An 18,704-nucleotide genomic window follows, 5' to 3' on the forward strand; every position below is an offset into this window, starting at 1 on the left:
TTTTTTGTTATGACAATTGTTGGCTGCCATTTTTCAATTCATATTCTCTCTCTTCCACCATACCTCTTACATCACAACCCTGGGTGATAAACAGTGTGCTATACAGTATAGCAGTGCTATCATGTAATACATATTTCCATATTCCTCTTGCTTTGAAAGATGACAAATATCACATATACAATAAAAACTCATGAAGGAAATGAAATGAAAAATGGTATGCTTTGATCTGCAATTGTACTCCAACAATTCCTTCTTTGGCCAAGGATAGTATTTTTCATCATTATTTCCTTGGGGTTATCTTGGAACCTTGCTTTGCTGATAATTCATAGTTGATCATTATGTATAATATTTATGTTACCATAAACAGTATTGTCCTCTTCTGCTCACTTTACTTTGTATCAGTTCATATAAATCTTTCCAGGTTTTTCTGAATGTATATTGTTTGTCATTTCTTATGGTGGAGTAATATTTTATTACAACCTTATACCCCAACTTGTTCAGCCATTTCTCAGTAGACGAAGATTCTTTCAATTTCCAGTTCTTTACCTTACAAAAAGATCCACTATTTAAAAAAAATAATTAGGTCCTTTCCTCCTATTTCTAATCTCTTCAGGATATAGACCTAGTAGTGGTATTGCTGGATCAAAGGGTATGCAGACTTATGGCACTTTGAGTGTGGTTCCATATTTGTTGCTCTCCAGAATGTTTATATTAGTTTACAGCTCCACTAACAGTGTATTAATGTCCTAGTTTTTCCATATCCTTCCAATGTTCATCATTTATTTTTCATTTTAGTCAATTTAATAGTTTTTAGGTAGTACCTCAGAGCTGTTTTTATTTGCATTTTTCTAATCAATAGTGGTTTGATTGATGACTAGTCATAAGACTATAGTCAGTTTTAATTGCTTCATTTGAAAATATCATATCCTTTGACCATTCATCAATTAGAGAATGTTTTATATTTTTATAAAATTATCTTAGTTTATATATTTGAGAAATAGGACCTTTATCAGAGACATGTACTATAAATTTTTTCCATTTTATTTTCTTTATAATCTTGGTTACATTGGTTTTGTTTGTACGAAAATCTAGAAAATTGTTGATAATACTTCACATTTTTCCTAGCACTATCCAGAAAGTTGAAACCAGAGGACCAGTGGTATATTAGCCTTTGATGGGTACACCACTCAGAGTATTTACACACTAGAGCTAGGCTCCATTGAATTCAGAGCACATGTTGGATTCTTTAATACACAAATCCACCTGCCTTAATATTCACCAGCTGTGTCTTCTAAGGGCCTGCTGAGATAGCAAGTTAACCAACCAGACTTCTCCAAACCAGGGCCAGATTTATTTTTTTTTGCTCAATGGTGCCAGGATGTGGAGCACCAGTGCACTTTTGCCCTTTACTGCTTAGCTGAAAATGAGCTAATGATGGGGAAAGTGTTCTTATTTTTTACAAAGATCACTATATAATAGTAACTACCCTTTCAACCTCTAGGAAGTTATAGAGAGAACAATTTTCATCCATTCTCTGAAAATAACTGATGTGTAATTCCACATGTGTTATATCTGAACTCACAATATGGAAGAAAGAATGCTTTATTTGAAAAGCTGGATTTGTAGGTATAGGGCTAAAGTTCCATGCCATTTACTGTGATTCTGATCAAAGTCATTTAACCTTCCTGGGCCTCAGTTCCTTCATTTATTAAGTGAGGAGACTAGATTAGATGGTCTTTTCTAGTTCTAGATATGATTCTATGAATAATTTCACTGTGCAACTTAAAGAAAAAAATTCTGCATCACTGATGCTGTGAAGTGGCTTATTATCTTTAGGAGGAGTGGAAGGAGGCAGCAAAGGCTTTTTTTTTACTCCTTAAAGCCATCTATAAATCCAGTGGCATGTTAATACTCCAGGTCTGTACGTTCTTCAAGGCAAAATCAAATGCAATTTTTGAGGAACTTTTGTAAAGCTATATCCTGAGTTGATATGAAGCAAGTGATCTTAAGTAGAGTTAGAAGAGGGAGGGCAGAACTGTTTCTGTCATTTTCTGAATGTTATACAAAGCCAAGTATCTATGCCCTTGTCACTATGTTTCAACTTATTGGCTAACTTTGTGTTTGCCCAATATCCTCAATCTGTGCTCTTTGGAAGTGGGCATAAGATAGTGAGGTTATGCCTTCGCTGCTGCCCCCACCCCCATCAAAACACAGTATTGTGGAGAACATATTTACTACATACAACAGGTTATAAATCACAGGACATGTCAGCCTCTCAGCTGAAAGCCAGCAGTGCATATCTCACTCCATCTGTTACATATTAGGTATTGCTGAAATGCCAATGATCTGAAACCATTTAGGAAAGGGCAGTGTATGCCCTCCCTTCCTATCTTTCCCTCCTCCTGTTCCCTCCCCTCCGTTTTCCTTCACTTAGTTGTCTGTCTCTATCTGTAGTTGGCAACTGATTGCCAGCCGGCTTTATGAACCATCAGGCAGGTTCTTCCCTATTTTGCCAGAGGGTCTGAAGGCGTGTTGAGTTATGCAGACAGTGCATGAAGGATATGATATAATAGACCCATTCACTAAAGGGTTTCAAAGGAATGAACTTAAAAACTAAAACTCATGTTTGTAGCACTTTATAATTACAGAACAATTCTATATGTAAAAACAAAATGTGACTGATCTATGATTTCATTGAGAAAGGAATTCTGGAGTGGAAAGTCCCTCTAACAATGCAGATCATGCCACAATTTACAAAGTCTTAGAACAAGGGTTCTTAACTTTTTTTTTTGGAGGGGAAGGGTTCATGGGCTCCTTTTGAGGTCTACTGGAGCTTGTGGATTCCTCCATGGAATACGGTTTTTAAATGCATAAAGTAAAAATACACATATTTACAAAGGAAACCAGTCTTATTAAAATAGAGTTATCTATATATTTTTAAAAAAATATACTCCAGGTCTGTAAGATTTTTAGTGAAAAAGGTTAAATGCCTTGATCAAGAAAATGTAGCCAGTGGGTATCATTCAGCACATTTCTTTTTAAAGCTGCTAAATGAGATTTCTGGTTCTTTCAAATCTACTTCTTAGACAATGTCTCATTTGATTCTCATCCTAGAAAGGCAGATATTGTTGTTTTACAGATGAAGAAACTGAGGGTCAGAGAAGTATAGGGTTTATATATGGCACCCTGGAATGAAGGAGAAGAAGCAGGTGGGAGCCTGATATTCTGGGTCAGTGCCTCTGCACAGGGTCCCGGCTACTCCCAGAGCCTCAGTGCCAATACATCTATAGGAAAAATGCAATCAGGCAAGTTGTGTTTGTATCCTCATTGCAGTGGAAAAAGTATCAGATTCTGCTCCTTCCTACTTGAAGCAAATTATTTAACTTTTATGTGTTTAATTTTCTTCATCAGCAGCACAAGAGGGTCAGATTCAATGACCTCTCAGGTCCCATCTAACTCTAAATCCAAGATTATGAATATGTGAACCACCTGCAAATGGACAATATGCGTTCATGCATGAATATGTATGACTATACAAATGTATGTGAACATACCTAGTGATAGCCAATAAAGCAATGAAGTAGGCCTGTAGTTAGTATCTTACCTTCTTTTGTCTTTGGTTTTCACATTCTCTTTCTATGAGTAGGGATAAATATTCCTAGGTAGATTATAACTCTTAAAGAGATTAAATGAAATAATTTTAAAAATTATATTCATTGTTAATATAATTAGGAATTTTTCTAAAAAGCTGGGATCCAAAATGAATGCCTTATTAGAGGAAAGCAATATTTCACTTGAGAATATTGTGACTTTATCTCACATAAAGAAAAGTTTACAAAAATTCTGTTTTGAGAGCTAATTTCTGTCACCCAGATACTGCTTTTTTGTTTTCCTGGAGCCCTAAATCTCCCTACTTAGTTGCTTCAGTTTTTAAACCTATCAAGTCCAAACATAAAAATAAGTTTGCTCTATTCTAACAGAGAAGAGGTTCAAGGTCACACCTGGAAAGTGCTATGCCACTTTCCTTAAATCAGGCTAGGATTAGAAGCCATTTCAATATCTCACCTGCAAATTTCTGGAGAAAATTCTATATACTCATTCATTCAATAAACTTTTTAGAGCTGAGAAGACTACCAAGATTCCTTGCCCTAAAGAGTTTCAATATCACCAAAATTACAGTTTCAGTATCTATTTTTATTCTTATGTAGAAGTGCACACAAATGTATATAAATAATTCTAATTCAAGTGGAATGAAATAAATATGAACAAGATAATTAGCACAAATGAAAAAACTGTTTTCAAGATCAGTAAATTATTCAGTTCTAATACATTTTAACTTTCATAATTTTATCTTAATCTTGTTTGACAGCTAACAAAAAGAAAAGATACTAGTAATCAATAGACTTAGTGAAGACCCTTCAGAATGATTTCAACTCTTCATAACAAATGATTTTTCTTTGAAGGGAATAGTGTTTGGATCTGTGTTTTCATCATTGAACTTCTGATATAGATACCATTGCTGCCAGTATAGAGCTAAATCAGAAACTTTGGGTAATTTTTAATTGAGAGAGTCGTCTGGGGCACTGGAAGGTTATGTGACTTGCCTTAATCATATAAGTAACATATAGCTAAAAGTAAGTCTTGAATACAGAGTTTTATCTCACTTGGACCTGTCTTTAACCACAATGCCATCTTGGCAAGATAATAGAGAATTAAATTAAGTTAAAACCCCCCAAAGGAAATCTAAGAACTCCATTAAGGCTTTTGGAACATTGTATTTTGATAGCCAGAAATAGTTTTTAAAATGAATGAGAACTAAAGCAAACAACTTATGGAATTAAAAATTAGATTAGCTACTTGAAATGATGTTGTCAGAAAAATATCTTATGGATCGACTCAGAAATTTGGTTTCTAATTTTACTTCTTTATTTGGGTTCCTCGATTCAGAATTAAATCCTAAGCTTTCATTTGTGACTGATTTAGCACAGTTCTTTGAGAAATTCAGTTTTGATTTCTCTGTGGGTCTTTTTAGGTTCTTGGCTGGATATTGTCTTATCCTCAATAATAACTAACCCCTTGGTAAATAAGTATAAATGAGTAAGAGAATGTGGATGGGATAAATCAAGAAACTCCATATGCATTGGATAGTGGATAATTTAAACTTATGAATAGTATAACCCCCTTCCTCACTACTGAGATGGCATTTCAAAGTACATGTCCTGCTGCTAAAGTAAAATCATCCTTTTACTGCAAAGACAACATATTCCTTCTGTTTCTTTTAAAATAGCACTTAGACTTAAGTATTCCCTCTTTGTAACACGAAGGTGAGAGGCCATAAGGCAACTGGTGGCTACTATTAATGGCTACTATTAAGAGCAGGAGTGTCAGCCCCTAAGAGACCTTAGAACAAGAGGCAGCAAATCTGCCTTATGCCAGAATTAATTTATCTTCTTTATCTTCTCATCTTCTCTTTTATCCTCTTCCAGGTTAAGTATTTACTAAGTTAATACAGAACAGTTAAAAATAAGGATGCCTGGGTTTTGGCCCAAACAGACTATTTTTGCTTGTTGGTGTTTGTTGCTTGTATGTGTTTGGAAGTATGCATTTTTGACAGTCTTGGTAGGACACAGGAAGGTAGTAGAAGCAAGGAGTCAAAGGATGTTGAATTTTAATTTACCTCTATTTTTTATTCCTTGAATACCAATGAAGGAACTCCCTTCTTCCTAATGTTTCAGTATTTCAGTTTTGTTGGAAACATTGTTTTAGATTGTGAGTTCTCAAGGGACAAAGATTGTCTTTTGCCTTTCTTTGTATTCCCAGCACTTAAGTAGATCCTTAGTAATGCTGATTGCTGATTGACAAACTGACATTGCTTGTTTCTAGTCTTGAGTGAATATGAATTTTTTTGATTGAAAAGAAACATAAATGCAGAATCATCAAATGGAAGAGAAATTTGAAATGCTGTTTTAAAACTTAAATACTTCACCTTTCTTTATTTAGAAATACAGAGTAGTATGAGCTATTATTAGGATTAGCTGGTATCTAGTTTGTATTGATTAACATTTACAATAAACAGTTCAGATACAATGCATGATTTTAAGTCCAGACAAATTAAATAAAGAACTGAAGCAATTAAATTGATTGTTAATTTAAGTAAATAATTTGTTTTGCTTATTTAGCTAGACTTTGACAAGTGGAGGAATAGTCTTGGATTATATGAATTGCTTTATTCTCTACTTCATTGGGGTATGGGTTGAGGTTAAGATGCAATAATTTTGTGATGTCAGTCTTTAGTAAAAAAACAATGAAAGTAATTAAAAATATTAGTGATGTTTGATACCAGGCAGGTGTATTTTTGCTCGTAGATTTTTATGTAGGAAATATATTATCAATTCCCATTTATTCATTCATCTGTATAACATACATTCATTCACTCACCAAATGCTTGACAAAATTCTTTTAAAAAATTTTCAGTTTTCATTAATGACATTTACCTATAATTCCTTATTTTTAAACTATTTATAGTTTAGGTATATTTGTCTAATAAAAGGATTCAGGTGAGGTGCTTTATTTGTGAAGTATGGGTACTAACTATTCTTTAAAATTTTGACAGATTTCTGCTTTGAATCTGTTAGGACCAGTAGTTTTTTTTCCCTTTGGTATTTCCTTTACAGCTAATTTTCTGATATTGGGTTATTTAAAAATCTCTCTCTGTTTTTTTATGCTATATGTATAGATATACTATATTATATAATTTTTACATCATACTTACGAAGTTATTCTGCTGTTTCTTTTGTGTTCTCAATTTTGCTAATGTAAGTACTTATGTTCTGATTTAATTTCTTCTTGTTTTGTTGTGATTTCACCTTGCTCTTTGCTATTTTATTGATATGATTTTATTCTCTCTTCTTTTTAATCAGATTAGCTAACAGTTTATCAGATTTATTAGTTTCCAATTTATCTATTTCACTTTCAATTTTTAATTACTTTTGTGCTTATTTTAGATTTATTAACAAATAATTTTCCTAATTTTTAAAAATACATATTCAGTTCATTAATCCTTTCTTTTAACACTTTATTACCATTTGTTTACAGGGAGATATTTCTTCCCTGAGGACTGCTTTAGAAGCAGCCTAGAAATTTTGGCATGTTGTTTTATCATTACCATTTTTAATATAATTTTTGTTTTTATGATTTGTTCTTTGACCTACTCATTATTTAGATTTTCATTGTACATTTTCCATTTTGTCCTGAGTCTTTTTGTTTGTGGTTCCTGAAACAATGACTGTATTTATTGCAGTATGGTCTGTATTATTGAATATACATCATTTTTTCATTTGTGGTTAAGCTCAGATTTGTAGGGTAGATCATCCTCAGATGCATTTGAGCTCCATTGTTCTTCAGAACAAAATATTCTACTCTCTGATGGGTTTTCTGGTTGATTCAGATAGACTTTGTGTCTTTTAGATTTGTTTTCCTTTGTTCTTGAAGGTCTTTCTTCTGGTTCCTTGGAGAATTTTTTTCTGAATTTAAATTTTAAATTTTATTTCTGTATTTCTTAGAATTTGTACCAATGGGTGTTTTTCTGGAGGATCTATAGAGCCTTTCAATTGATATTCCATTTTCTGTGTTCAGAGGTTCTAGGAAGATTTCTTGTATTATGGATTATAGGTTTTTAAACTTGTTCTTCTAGGAGAACTGCAATCCTTAGATTGTTCATTCTATCTTGGATATCAATATATTCTGGTTGAAGAGAGCATGTTTTCTTTTGTTACTGCTTTTTGTTTCTCTTTTTCTAGATCATCCTTCCTTTCTATGTATTTGAATTTTGAATCAGTTGTTTTCTCTTTTGTTTCTTTGGTAAGACTTATCAGAGATATCAATTTTTTTTTCTGTCAGTTATTTCTCCTGTCGGGCCATAAATTCTACTCTCACAATTTTCATTTTTCCTTAAAAACCAGGGACAGTATTTTGTGACTCCATGTTTTCCTCAAAATCCACAGGGCCTTCTGTGTCACCAAATTATTTTTCTTTGTTTTGAAGTATTTATTCATAAATGCCTGAACTTGTTTACTAGATTAAGAGACCATATTTATTTCTACTGTTTGTGTTCTTCCTGTTAATTTATCTGCTTATGTTCAAGGTCTTGAGGGTTCTTCCTCCTGAGATCTTTGATAAATTCTGTCTTTTTTCCCTCTTATTTTCTGCTTTTGCTTGCTTTCTGACCTCCTCTGATAATTGTTTTCTTCAAGGCTAGATTTCAAAGTGTTTCAATCTTCCTCCACACTGGGCAATTCATTGTTCACCAGCCTAGAGGTCTCTGCCTCTAATGATTTTTTTGGAGGACATAATTGGCCCTAATTGGATGCTAGGTTCTTTCCCTCAGGTTCAGTAGATTGGTAAATATCACCCCACACCCCAATCACACTCTTCTTTTCTGTTCTCTGTTCCTCAGTTCTCTATTCCAGCAGTTCAGAGTGCTGCCATTTTGTTGTTGCTACATCCAGGGGTGATTTCTGTCATTTGGGGTTTGGATCTTCAAGGCTTCAGGAGGGGTATGTATTGGAGTAAAAGAATGAGCTCTATTTCAAACCTATACATGTATCAGAAGCCCTTCTCAGCTCTTCTGCAGAAATGTTTTGGAGCACAAAATGCTACCATGGTGCTGGCCAAAGTCCCAGCAAAGTTCAGTCTAGAGCCCAGATTTCTACAGCACTGGAAAGAGGAAGGGTGGCCTGAGATGTGAGGTTGGTTATCCTTGTAAACTCGAAGGTCCAGATGGCTAGTACAGTCTTGTCAAGTGTGGTTAGGGTAATGAGTTCAATGTAGGCAATGGTTAAAAAAAGTGTTTTGACCTTCTTTACCTCTAGGTGTCCTAAACTAGTCCTAATCTCATATAGTAGTAACAGGTGCCACTATAAATTGTACATAAGGATCCTTTCAGGTCACATATAGAAAACCAGATGTCAACATTATCTATGTTCTTTTCTTTTTAAAATTGATTTTGTTAGATATTTTCCAATTACATTAAAAACAACAACGACCCTTACTTTCTGTCTTAGAATCAATACTGTGTTCTAAGGCAGAAGATTGGTAAATACTGGGCAATGGGGGTTGCTTGTCTTGCTCAGGGTCACACAGTTAGGAAGTATTGGAGGCCAGATTTGAACCTAGAACTTTAATATTAGGCCTGACTCTCAATCCACTGAGCCTCCTCCAATTATATTTTGATCTGGTGCTGCTTTGGGCAATGTGATTGAACTCTCTTTCCTAGGTCAGAAGTTGCTTCATCTTTGACATATAATTTCTATTTGGGGAAGTTTGAGAGTTAATGAGAATGGGGAAAAAATGGCTAGTCTAGCGTCTTGTTGGCTAAGTGACTCTCATTCACCAAACCTTTATTAAGACATTATTTCTTATGCTCTATTCTGGGGAAAATACAGAGTTTAGATAAGATATTGTCATTGTCCTTATAGATCTGTTAATTAAGGACATAAGAGGTAAATGCAGATAATTGTACTTTAATAGATGTAATTTCATAAATGTTGATACCTTGTCCAACAATGTTGATCATAGCTCATTTTTGCCTGTTTTCTCTGTGCAGTTCTCTTTCATCTTTTCTCATACTCTTTGCATTATTAACCCAGTATTTGGAAGATGTATGTTTAGGTCTTTTAAAGTTCAATGAATAACAGTTCGGCACTGAAGTTGTCTATCTTTTATTCCTTACACTTGCTACATGCTTAGTGGAAGTAACAGGAAGGCAGATTTAGACTTCCTAGCAAAGAATTCCTAATGAGAGGTGTCCAAAAATTAAATAAGGTGCTTTTTAAGATGCCCCATAATAGAAAGACTTAAAGCAAAGTCTTAATGATCATTTATCAGATGTCCGGTAGAGTAGAATCATACTTAAGAGCTTTTCTAGAACATCATTTCCAACACTGAAATGCCATGATTCTTTGTTACGATTGTGGAAATTTTGAACTCAGTGTTTTATCTGTTTTTTAAAAATTATCTTTATGATTAAAAAGAATTTGAAATTCTTTTCTAAGTAAAATGTTTTTTTCTAGTCCAATTCCTGTTGAATGCTGAAAAATAATTATAGGAAACAAATTCCCCTTGAGTAGAAACAGGAAAAAAAGTTAGTCTCCTAGAATATGTTTGCTGAGGGGAATTATATCAAGGAAGAGTCATATGTTAATTTTATCCAATATTGTATTTATGTAAAGCAGCTTTATCATTTTGAGCTCTATGGTGAATATGGGCAAAAATTAATATGGTAATGACAAATCTTTATTGAGATATATGATATTTCCAGGAGGATCAGTGTTCAAAAAGGCAAATATTGAAGTGGATTGAGAGCTTTCACTGTTAAATTTAAGGGTACTTTCTCAAGTATGTCCCTTTCTGTCAGTCTACTAAACCATCAAATGGTTTATAAGCAATATTGAAAGGTGAAGTGTAACAAGTCTACCACATATGGAATAGCTTGCATACTTCTTAAATCATTCAGTAAATACAAATCAGAAAGCATTAGTCTGAGGAGGCCCTCTGTTGGTGAAAATCTTTATTATATATCTCAGAGCACAGGTCAGTATCATTTCAATCTATCTGAAGAAAAAAGAGATCTTGCTCCCCCAAAGAATTCTTTTTGTTTAAGATTGATAGTATTTAACTTTAGCTTTTAAACTAAGTTCTCTCATTCTTTTCCTATCTATCTTCTGGCTAAATTCCCTGACTCACTTTATGTCTCCTCACATTTATAGACTACTTCACTCATGTGCATAAATAATTTATTTCAGTGCACAGAATTTCAGAATGTTAGAGATGGTTGGTACAATAGTATCCACTTTCTCCAATCTGTATTTGAGAAAGAATTCCCTCTATTGCATTTCTAAGTTGTTATCTAGCCTCTGCTTGAAGATCTCCAGTGAAAAATGATCCAACACCTCAAAAAGGAACTCATTATTGTTATGGATAACTGTAATATTAGGAAATTTTGCCTAAAACCACTTTGAATTTCTACCCATGAAATTCTACCTCTTGTTGCGCCCTCCAACACTGACTAGAAAGAATAAGTCGAATCTCTCTTCCATGAGACAGTCCTTTAAGTACTTAGAGATTGCTAATGTTCCTGTAAGTCTGTTTTTCTCCATTTTCCTCAACCAGCCCTCATATGGTATTAACTTTGAAGCCTTTTTCCTTGTTAGATGTGTAAGCATTTCCTGATCAATATCTCTTTAGAATGTATGTCCCAAACTGTATATAGTACTGGAGGTGCTACTTACTATTTAGGTGACTCTGGATACAACTCTTAACTTCTCAGAATCTCAATTTGTAAAATGAAGGAATAGAAGATCTCTAAAGTCCCTTCTAGCTCTAAATTAGGATCTTTATGGTCTGGCTAGGGCAGCAGACAGTGGTGCTGTTGCCACATATTATAGATACATGCTGTATCCCCCTGATATACATGAGATGTTGAGAAAAGAGAAAATACTAACAATTGGGTGGATCAAAGGAAGACTTCATAAAGGAAGTGGCACCAAATTTAAGCCTCTAAGGAAGATAATAGTGTGATAGATGGTGATGGAAATGTATTTGAGGCATGGGGATGGGTAAGCTTCTGGGCCTGAATGGAGTTTGGAGTTGACATATTTAATTCTAGAAACAGCAACTCCAGATTGGCTACAGTATAGAGTTTATGAAAAAGGAAACAGGATTTGAAAAGGAGGTAGGAGCCAGAATATGTGGAAGGTTTTAAATGCCAGATTTAGAAGTTAATATTTGTTGTACAAACAGTGGGAAACCACTGGCTGGTTTTGAACATAGAAGGTTCATAATCAGACCAGTGCTGTAGGAGAATGATTTTGGCAGCTGAATGGAAGATGGTTCAGGGAGAGGAAAGTTTGTAAGCAAGAAGACCAATTAAGAGGTTAAAAGAAGAACCCAGGGAAGAAAGAGGGGTTATGAGTCCACATTAGAGTAGTGACTACTTGAAGATAAGAGGTCAGTTGTGAAAGATTTTGAATTAGTATTAACAAAATTTGGCAACCGATTAGACATGAGATGTGGAGAAGAAAGATTAAAGAGCTATTCTAAAGTTGGTGGGAATCTGTGTTTACTGAGAGAATAATGAGCACTCAAGAGGAATAGGAGGACTTTGAATTGACAGTTTTAAGGAGGGTGAGAGAAAGAGAGTGAATTCTTTCCAGTGCTTAGGACAGTACTAAGTACTTCATAAATGCTTGTTGAGTTTTGGGGGGCATGTTGTTTGAAATACATATGCTACATTCTGATGGTATTATCCATTGGGCTATTGATGGTGTATAACTAGTATTGGGGAGAGAAGTTGGGGCTGGACATATGTATTTGGGAGTCAATTGCATAGAGATAATGATTAAGCCCACATATGGTGATTAGTGTTTCAATGAAAAGTCTGCAGACAGAAATGAAGAGAGTCCAAGATAGAGTCCTAAATATCACCTTCGTTGAAAATCCAGGAGATAGATGATGAAGCACCAAGGAAGACTGAAGAGTAATCATACAGAAAAGGGAAAGACAGAGAAAGCATTTTTTGTGTGAAGAGATCTAGACAGAAAATATGGTCAAAAAGCTGCAGATAGCTCATTGGAGATCATGGAGAAGGCATCCCCAAGGACCATCTTATTTAGCAGTTAAGAGATCAGTGATACCATTGAAAGGGGGACATTTCTTAAAATAGAGAAGGGGACAGAAATTTGATTTCATCAGGAAGGTTTATTTCTTCTTCAGATAGAGGTCAAGGCAGAAAGGATGGATCATAATACAGAGAGATTCAGTTTTAGAATAAGGCACATAAAGTATCTTCTGGAACATTTCCTCAGTAAATTAGGAATTTGAAGAATTCCTAATGAGATAGGGAATGGTGTACTTTTGGAGGAACTTAAGGGAGAGAAGAAGTTATAACACCTGGGAGAGATGATCAAGTGAAATATTTAGGGCAATTAGAAAAGCTTTACTTGAATGTACATAATTGAAGGAAAATTGCATTTTTTTTTGCTTTGCCTTAATTCTCAGGATGCTTTGTAAATGAAGAAATAATATTTTCATGTCCAACTTAATTTCAGCATTTTGTTGTTAATGGTAGGTTGAATTTTGAATAAAACAACATTTGTGATGAATAAGACAACTGATAAATATTTAGAACTTACACAATCAGTCCTTCAAGACCAAGTAGGGACAATATGGATTTTGGCCCATTACTTGGGTTGAAATGTAGACATTTCAGAAAACACAATAGAATTGGTAAAGAAACAGGACAGACTGGAGAGTAGAGCATAGGCTTATCTGGTAATGAAAGGAACATTCTCAATCTATTAGTATTTATTAAAGGCTTACTATATGGTAGGCAGTGGGGATACAAATACAAAGAATCAAATAATCCCTATTGACAAAGCTTACATTTTCAATGAGGTATACACAGAGATGGGAGACAAGTCATAATAGTAATGTTTGTGAGTGGCAGAGAGAAAATCAGTTTGGTTGAATAGGTAGGATATAATCTGCTTTAAATCTGCAAAAATTGATTGGGTGAGGGTTTTGAAGCACTTTAAAAACTAAACAGAGGCATTAATATTTTTTTCTTAGAGAAACTGGGAGTTTGGAGTTTATTGATGAGGGAAGTAACATGGTTAGATTTTCTTTTAAGAAAAATCACTTTGGAAGCTATATGGAGGATGAACTATAGTGAAGAGATACTTGAGGAACCAATTAGAGAGCCATAATAATAATTTAGAGATGGCAAAGGGCCCATTTTAAAATGATGGTTATGTGAGTGAATAGAAAGGGGTCAAATGTGAGAGATGTTTAGAAATTAGAAATGGCTAGAATTGGTATTTGACTCAGTATGGAGGATGAGGAAGAGTGAGGAGTTTTTTAATCAAGGAGACTAGGGCAATGGTAGTACCTTTGACAAAAATGGAATTTTGGAAGAGGGGTGGGTTTGGGGAGATAGCTAGTTCTGTTTTGGGCATGAATTTTATATGTCTCTGAGAAATCCAGTTTGAAATGTCCAACAGTTGGTGTGAAGATCTGATCAACTGATCATGGTGACTATATTCACATTTGATAAAAAGACTTGATCTTTGTTCTGTATCTCTGTCATTTCATTTAATCCTGACTGTCATGTGAAATTGTACTTTATGAGATTTCTTTGGAAAAACGTGCTTTTTTTGATTTACAGCTAATGAGCACATATTTATTAAGTCAACTGTGCTAGATCTAGGGGGTAAGGAGGATACAAAATAGATATGAGACAGGGATGATATCCTCATAGAATTATTGTCTTGTATTCTCATAGAGGCCACCCAACATTTGTTAGGATAAAAATATCAAGTCTTCTCTCTTGGTTCATTTAATTCTGTAAAGTATTATACACAGGAGATGAAAAAGGGACTACAGTGCATATGTTCTACATTGTCTGCAGTCCCTCATTCTATGCATTAACTTCTTGCCAGCCTAGCTTTGGAGTGAAGGGTAGCTGTTTTTGCATAAACACTGTCATTTTAGTGGCACTGCTATTTCATCTTTGAACCATGGCATCAAAGAAACATTGACCTTATTCTTGTTGCTTGCCTGTCTTTGAAGCAGACGGCTTTGCATTGCAGATTAAAGTGAAGACATTCATCAAGAAACAGATCTGGCAAATCACTCCCCAAACTCAGGATGAAACAAAGCTTTTCAGGCTTCGATTACAGTTGCACAGAAGAGTGAGCCAAAGATGAAGGCTTTAATGCTATTCTCTTTCTCAGATCCCCTTAGATAGCAATAGCAGGGCAATAGTGTGGACCTTTTAGTTTTGGATAACTTTACCCTGTAAATTAGTTACTGTTAATATTCTAGACAGAAAAGAGAAAGTAATGGAAAGATTCCTAACTTGTGTTCTTCATTCCTCACTTTAATTTAAATAAAACAGACATTTAGAAACATTAGGTTCTCACAATAATGTACTATGCATGTTTACTTATTCCAAATGAAAGCCTTAGTAGAGAGAGCTGTTGCTACAACGGACTGAATAAATTATAAACTTTATGTTTACTATGTCATTGTACTTTTCTTCTATAACCATTGCTTACACTTTAAAGGAAGTAGGTAACTTACTTTCTCCTCAGGGTTTAACAGAGACAATGTTGATCTGATGAGATAGAAAGTAACTAATAGGTATAATTAATTGTAAAAAAAAACAAAAAAAACCCAGACCCAAGTAATATGAAAATAGCGGGAAAAGAAAAATAAAGCCCTCTAAATTTATATAGCAAATTCAAATGGTAAAATTTGCTCTAGTTTTGTTAAATTGATATAGTCCATTTAAAATAATATGATTACCAAAATTCATTTTCTGTAAAATATTTTATAACAGCGCAAATAAAACATGTGTATATATATATATATATATATATATTCTACTTGGTTGAATTTTGACTTGTCACGATAAAGGCAGAAATAGCCCTGGGAGGTAGAGTAAATATGATCTATGTACACAACAGAATGTCTTACCGTTTGTTGTTCCATCTAGTCCCATGATGGTTTTCATAGACCTAATTACTTGTTCCGCAATAGGTGGAGACATAGATGTAGCATAAACAGCACTATGGGAATGAACTCTTAAATAATCCACCAGGTCCTGAAATAAAGGAAAAAAGAAAAACAAAATGCAAATCAGAAAAACTTTAGGGTTTCTTCAAATCCTCAAATCCTTGCCTGTGTGTGTGTGTGTGTGTGTGTGTGTGTGTGTGTGTGTGTGTGTGTGTGTGTGTGTTTATTTGGTAAGAAATGAGAATTTTCCCCTAGGCTCACTTTAGGTCTGTTCAAAGAAGGGAAAGATCAAGTAGACTAGTTTGCTGGAATGTAGACTGCATTGGGGTGGGAGTGGGGAGGGGGGGAATGAAAAGCATACTAGAAAATACTAGGTAGTATTTTTAGTTTTTGCCTATATGAGCCTTTCTTACTTTTTCAATCAGACTGTAATCTCCTTGAAGTCAAGAGCTCATTTGTTTTCTTTGGCAGTGTAAAATACTGTTATAGGTACATTGCTGTCTTTGTATCCCCAGCACCACTCACACATACTCACACACACACACACACACACACACACACACACACACACGTGCGCAGGGACACACATGAATTGAATTGAGTAGATAGTCTAGCTTTAATGAAACGTCTGGGCCAGTATTATTGTTGTTGTTCAATTTTGTCTGACTCTTTGTGATTCTGTGGACCCTACCATTCATAGGGTTTTCTTGGAAAACCACTGGAGTTGTTTACCATATCTTTCTTCAGTGGATTAAGGTAGCAGAGATTAAGTGACTTGCCCAGGATTACACAGCTGGTAAACATTTGAGGCAGAATTTGAACTGAGACCATCCTTATTTCAAGGCTAGTGCTATGTTCACTGAGCCAACTAATTACCTTCTAGGCCAGGAGGAGGCAAAATTAAAAAGGTAAGTGGAAGAGAGATTGTAAAAGGTTTATGATAATCTCAGATTGATTTAAACTTTTGGATTTTATACAAAAACATCAGAGAATATTGAAAACTCTTGAGCATACTAGTATCACTTAAGGATTAATTATTAATAAAGTGAAGGTCTTCATTAGTAGGAAAAATGATTAGCCTTTGTTCTTGATGTCAAAATAATACTGTAGGCAAACCTAACTAATTATGACTTCACTGGAAATTTGGGATAATTTGACCAAAGGCTAGGCTGAAGCTTTAGTTTTTTCTTTTAAGAAAACTCATTTATTCCTAGATGGTACCAGTTGTTAGTTTAAATAAGATGAATGTAAAATTCTTGTGAGCTCTTTTCAAGTATCTTCTTGTGGAAGACATATGCAAAAAATTTAAAAGATGACACTACTTGTATTCAAGGAATCCATTTCTGTTTGGAAAAGAAAAAAAAAAGACTATATATAGGTGTACAAAGTAAAGATCCAGAGGAAGTGTGTTAGGAAGATTTGAGGAAAGAGAAATTAATTAACAATTAATCATAGGGATTGCATTTTAGAAGTGGTGGTACTTACTCTGATTCTTGAAGGAAGAGAAGAATTGTGAAAGGAGAAAATGGGGAAGAGAGAGCCTTTTAGATGGGACAGGGAAGTGGGCTGTTGAACATACCTGGAGGTAGAAAATGAAGTGTTGAGTTTGTAGAATGGAATATTGAGTTTATAGAAGAGTCAGTATTGTAGTCAAATTTCACAAAACAAATGTACAGAATGAAATTTCCTCATCTTGCCATTTAAGTTCAGTTTGGCCCAACTTAACTTTTCCAGATTTGTTCTCTATTTTTTCTATAGGAATGCTAAAGCCAAATTAAATGAGCTATTCTCCAAACTCAGCTTACACGTTGGTGTCTTCATACCTCTGCTCAAACTATTCTCTTTTCTCCCTACATATCTCTTTCTCTATAAATTTTAAACATTCTTAAAGGCCCAGCTCAAAGGGTACTCCCTCCTTTAAGCCTTCTCTGATAAGTGATCTTTCTTTTTCCTGGATTCCCATTATACATTGCATTAGTTGTGTGATATTTATTATACTCTCCTTGTTTAATGTGTTTGGGTTGTTTGTGATTAGCTATTATATATTGTCCCAGGCAGGGAAGATATCTTACACTTCTTTGTATTCCCAGCAATGTACCAAGCACAGGGACTAGAACAGAAGAGTTGATCAGAAATATTCATTGAAAGAATAAAAAGTGTTAGTGTCTTTAGAAAGCCCCCAATGACAATGAAATAGTCCATAAATTTAACCTTTAGGATAACAAAGATGGCACAAACATGTGGCTCTAGGGCATCAAGCTCCAGTCCAATGTGATTATATCATTGCCTTACCAGTATAGGAGCAAATCTAAAAACACCCAAGATATCTTACAGAGAGGAGTTAGTAGGCTGATGATAGATTTCTGTACAAGTTAACAATATCTGCAATGAATTAGCCATGGTCACTTTTTGGGAAATAAAAAGAGGGCTTAAAAGGTTGCTTTCAGAAGACACTGATCATTTTCTAACATAGGTTCCCAAGGTTCCCACATTCAGGGCCAGAGAGGAAGCCAGTGGAGGCACCCAGGACCAATGTTGGGAGTTAAAATCTCAGGGAAGAGGGAGAAAGTATTGTTCTTTATTCCACAATTGAAATCCACATTTCATGTCAGTTCCACTTCCTCTATCAACCATTTCAGTAGTTTCACCTTTTGTTCATGCTGCTTCTTTCCCTGATACCTGACATGAATGGTTGAGCACTATATTTGTGACATAGTAGATTCTTCATAAATACTTGCTGATTGAATGCACTTTCAGTTTTTTCTTTTCCATTGAACCTAGTTCATTTATTCAAATATTTATTGATATATTCATAGCAAAAAGAAATGCAAAAGGATAAGATATAGATCCTGTTTTGTAGGATTTTAGAGTCTAATTGAAAAGAAGAAAGATATTTCCAGATGAAAGTATAATACAGATACATTATATTTACATAATGTTAGAAAAATATCACAAAGTAGCATTTCTGAATGAGAAAGACAGTCTATAAGTGGAATAGAAGTTTAAAGAACAGGAAACTAATATAAATTAGAGATAAAGTCATGGAGAATTTGAGATTTGAGCTGGATCTTGTAGGATGGGTAGCATTTGGGAAGGCAGAGAAGAGAGAAGGACATTCCAGCAGAACAGCT

At 34.5% G+C, this 18,704-nt stretch overlaps 1 protein-coding gene across 1 annotated transcript in view; it reads right to left on the reverse strand.

Moving 5' to 3' along the window:
• Positions 1–18,704, reverse strand: part of SPTLC3 (serine palmitoyltransferase long chain base subunit 3) — a 221,477-nt gene that overhangs the window by 41,449 nt on the left and 161,324 nt on the right. Inside the window, exon 9 of the mRNA XM_001374333.4 lies at positions 15,535–15,661. Coding sequence (XP_001374370.1) covers positions 15,535–15,661 — 127 coding nt within the window. The remainder of the gene's footprint in view (positions 1–15,534; positions 15,662–18,704) is intronic.

This window comes from Monodelphis domestica, chromosome 1 (assembly GCF_027887165.1).
Source record: "Monodelphis domestica isolate mMonDom1 chromosome 1, mMonDom1.pri, whole genome shotgun sequence".
Lineage (NCBI taxonomy): Eukaryota > Metazoa > Chordata > Mammalia > Didelphimorphia > Didelphidae > Monodelphis > Monodelphis domestica.